General features: G+C 51.6%; 2 protein-coding genes across 2 annotated transcripts in view; both read right to left on the bottom strand.

Moving 5' to 3' along the window:
• LOC106532169 (inaD-like protein) overlaps positions 1 to 439 on the bottom strand; it is a gene marked incomplete in the record, with an annotated part of 33,731 nt that extends 33,292 nt beyond the window's left edge. The window contains 1 exon segment of the mRNA XM_014028182.1: positions 274 to 439.
• A 75-nt stretch (positions 440 to 514) lies between these two features.
• LOC106532170 (inaD-like protein) overlaps positions 515 to 1,949 on the bottom strand; it is a gene marked incomplete in the record, with an annotated part of 23,540 nt that continues 22,105 nt past the window's right edge. Inside the window, 5 exon segments of the mRNA XM_014028184.1 lie at positions 515 to 658; positions 735 to 908; positions 1,003 to 1,137; positions 1,241 to 1,297; positions 1,376 to 1,431. Coding sequence (XP_013883638.1) covers positions 530 to 658; positions 735 to 908; positions 1,003 to 1,137; positions 1,241 to 1,297; positions 1,376 to 1,431 — 551 coding nt within the window.

Raw genomic sequence — 1,949 nt, 5'->3', positions numbered from 1 at the left:
CACTCTATAGTATATTCTACAGTGCACTCTATAGTATACTCTACAGTACACTGTAGATATGGAGCATTATAGAGTGTACTACAGGACATACAACAGGTAGTAGGAATCCCATGGTACACTCTGTAGTACATCTTAATACAGTATGTACTACAGAGTGTACAATAGGAACCATATGGTACACCTGCAGTAAAATTTAGTACAACATGTACTATAGGAAGTACTACAGGTTGCATCATTTTGTGTACTGTGGATCCTGTGAAGCGGGTCTGGTACCTGGTAGTCCAGGATACTGAAGCCGAGGCCTCTGTCTCTGTCTTTGTGCAGGTCCACCACCTGAACATCAGGAGACCACAGAGCCAGCTCTCCTTCATCCTCCTCCTCCTCTTCATCCTGACTGGAGACAGAATCCTCCTCCAGAACCTCCTCCTCCTCCTCCAGAACCTCCTCCTCCTGCTTCAGAACCTCCTCCTCCTGCTTCAGAACCTCCTCCATCGGAGGTTCCTCCTCCTCCTGATGCTGAAACATTTAATCAAACCTCTTCAGTTTTTAGTTTAAATAATAAAAGCAGGGTGATGAAGACYCGTTTGGTACCGACCCGTTTRGTACCGACCCRTTTGCCATCATCCCTCAGAAGAACYGAGGACAGCTTCAGCTCCATCTGACACAGACAAGAACAAAGTTCTGATCCAAGTTTTGGTCTGTCGTATCTGAGTGATCAAACAAACTGCTCTCACCTCATCGACACTGCTTTGGGCTGGTTCTGGTTCTGGTCCTGGTCCTGGTTCTGGTTCTGGTTCCAGCTCAGAGGTCAGCAGTCTGCAGCAGACCAGAGTGAACGGAGGAGGAACCTCTTTGAGGAAGGAGACGGCCTCACGCCTGGTCTTCCCGTAGAGCTGGACCCCGTTGACCTTCAGAGGAACAGATGATGGTTCTGATCCAGGCCCTGATCAGACTCTCACTGGTTCTGGTTCTGGTTCTGGTCAGGGTTTCTGAGACATTTACCTCCAGAAGCTCGTCTTCGGGCCTCAGGACTCCGTGCCGGTCCACGGGGCCCCCGGGGGCCACAGAGGAGATGTAGTGATGTCCGTCAAACGAGTCCAACTCCACCCCGAGACGCAGGATGTGGATCGGCAGCAGCTGGGTTCAGACAGAAGCAGAATCAGAACCAGAACCAGAACCAGAACCAGAGACTAAAGCAGGTTCTCATCATCAAGGTCCACTTCAGTCCATCAGTCCAGACCTTAGAGGACTTCTGCAGTTCTTCATCGTCCTCAATGACCGGGTCCAGCTTCAGAACCTGACAGAACCCAAACAGACATGAGGTCCGATCAGTGTTCAGGACCAGAACCAGGAGGAGTTCTGAGCTTAGACTCACCAGGACTTGGTACTGAGGTCCCAGAGCCTGCCCCCACTTAGCCCGGAGTTCTGCCTCTGAGGATGCAAACACACAGACCCCTACTGAGACCAGAACCACAACTGGACCACAACCGGGCCTTCATGTAGGAGTGACAGATCAGAACTGAACCAAAGGTCCAGCTCAGAGTGGTTGTTGGTACTGAACAGAACCCACTCCCAGGTTCTGCTGCAGTCTGAACCTTCTCCAGCGTCCTACAGGACCAGCCCGTTAAGATCCAGCCATGAAAGAAAAGACGAGCAGTAAGCAGAACCAGCAGAACGGGCCGGGCCGGGCTCAGGCACAATGTTTAATGCATGTGAGCAGAATAAATGATGGTCCAGCTGCAGAGCGAGTCAGAACCAGCTCCTCAGGGTGGACCGCTGGGTCAGCAGCTCCATCTCACACGTCTCCTCCCCTGAGAGACGGTTCTGAGAGACGGTTCTGAGAGACGGTTCTGAGAGACGGTTCTGAGGAGTTCTGAGAGACACTTCTGAGAGACGGTTCTGAGAGACGGTTCTGAGGAGTTCTGAGAGACACTTCTGAGGGGTTATGA

This window comes from Austrofundulus limnaeus, unplaced genomic scaffold, assembly GCF_001266775.1.
Source record: "Austrofundulus limnaeus strain Quisiro unplaced genomic scaffold, Austrofundulus_limnaeus-1.0 Scaffold724, whole genome shotgun sequence".
NCBI classification, from domain to species: Eukaryota; Metazoa; Chordata; class Actinopteri; order Cyprinodontiformes; family Rivulidae; genus Austrofundulus; species Austrofundulus limnaeus.
This window is presented reverse-complemented; position numbering and strand designations above follow the sequence as displayed.